Source organism: Protobothrops mucrosquamatus, unplaced genomic scaffold (genome assembly GCF_001527695.2).
Source record: "Protobothrops mucrosquamatus isolate PMUCROS unplaced genomic scaffold, P.Mucros_1.0 scaffold1363, whole genome shotgun sequence".
NCBI lineage: Eukaryota > Metazoa > Chordata > Lepidosauria > Squamata > Viperidae > Protobothrops > Protobothrops mucrosquamatus.
In genome coordinates this window covers 127,263-128,866 of record NW_015387554.1, presented here as the reverse complement: position 1 = coordinate 128,866, position 1,604 = coordinate 127,263, and the positions used below count along the sequence as shown (strand labels likewise).

At 36.2% G+C, this 1,604-nt stretch overlaps 1 protein-coding gene across 1 annotated transcript in view; it reads left to right on the top strand.

Moving 5' to 3' along the window:
* The window catches only part of LOC107292515, a 219,424-nt gene that overhangs the window by 133,749 nt on the left and 84,071 nt on the right, over positions 1–1,604 (top strand). The window contains exon 9 of the mRNA XM_029285170.1: positions 787–963. Coding sequence (XP_029141003.1) covers positions 787–963 — 177 coding nt within the window. The remainder of the gene's footprint in view (positions 1–786; positions 964–1,604) is intronic.

Genomic DNA, 1,604 nt, shown 5'->3' with positions numbered 1-1,604 from the left:
TTTGCTCCTTATACACTGGTAAAACCTCTGAGAAAGTAAGCCTACAGCCTATTCTGCTAAGTTCCTTCCCCAAGCTCTGGAAATCATTCTGCACAGAGAGTACATCTTTTTGGGACAGATCGTTAGTGCCAAGATGTACAATAGCCTCCACATCACAGCCCTTGCTGCCATTCTTAATTATTTTAGAAATATGTTTCTTGTCCCTACTGACAGTAGCACCTGGAAGACACCTGACCTCTTTCGAAGCCTCTGTGTCCTTTCCTAAATTTACATCCCTTATAATTGAATCACCTACCAGAAGGTAGCTTCTCTTTTTGGATGCCTTTCTGTTCTTGCATGACTGATGTGTAGATCTTACACGCCTGATGCATAAATCTTACGCGCCTGAGATGTGTGGCCACTTCTGTGTTATATACTTATTGCATTTCACTGTGAGCATAGTTTGTGGAATTTAATAGCTTCTGTAAAAAAGATAAAACCTATTCCTTTATCATGCCTATCACTTCCCTCTGTAAAATATCTTTGCAATTTCCCTTTAAACCATTTAAAATTCAAGTCCCAATACAGTATAATACTAAGAGGTAGAATTAAATACCCCATGCTTGCAACTAGTTTTTCTGGATTCCCTTTCTTCTTTCCCTTTTCTTCTTTCCTTCTTTCCTTCTTTCTTTCTTTTCTTCCTTTCTTCCTTTTATGCACAATATTTTAAGATTTGAACATTTTTGTTTCACTGTAAATAAGTCAAAGAATAGAGCTAATAAATTACAAAAAGTTTTTCATTATCAGGATTTTGGAACGCTATGTGCAAGACCAGATTCCTGGTGCAACAGTTGTGGTGGAATCCATTGGTGCTCGCAGATATGGTGATGGATATTCAGAAGAAGATTATTCCAAATCTGACCTCATGATCTATGCAATCGATCCTCAGACAAACCGTGCTATAATGAGGAATGAACTTTTCAAGTAAGTAGTTAAGTGCATTGCAGAAGTGAATATCATTTGGAAAAATAGACCAGTGCATTGACCAAATTTGCTTCAAAATTAGCACCTTTTGTTCTTCTACGTGCCTAATGTTTAAAGGTGCAGCTAATATCATACAGGGACCATATGAAAATGTTGAGTGACTTCCGGTTGGCTAGGGTTAAGAAGGTGAAGATTTTTCCTAAGATTCTCTCGGACCATAGTCCTGTATGGATGGAGATTTCAACTGATGGAGGTAGTAGAAGGACTTGGAGATTGAATGAGAATTTACTGAACTATGAAACAAATGTGCAGAAACTTAAGGATTATTTAAAAGAATTTTTTGCGTTGAACATGAATAAAGGCACCCCTATATCGATGGTTTGGGATGCAAGCAAAGCAGTTATGAGGGGTGCCTTAATTTCAATGAATTCTGCTTATAAGTGAAAACAGCAGCAAAATTATAAAGATATTGAGCAAGAGATAAAAATAAAAGAAAAAGCTTTCTCCTTAAATCCAATGGATAAGAGTTTAAAGGCATCTATTGTAATGCTGAAAGAACAGTATAATATGTTGCTTTCTGATCAAATTGCTATCAATCTGAAATATATGAAACATAATACATTTTGCAATGCAGATAAACC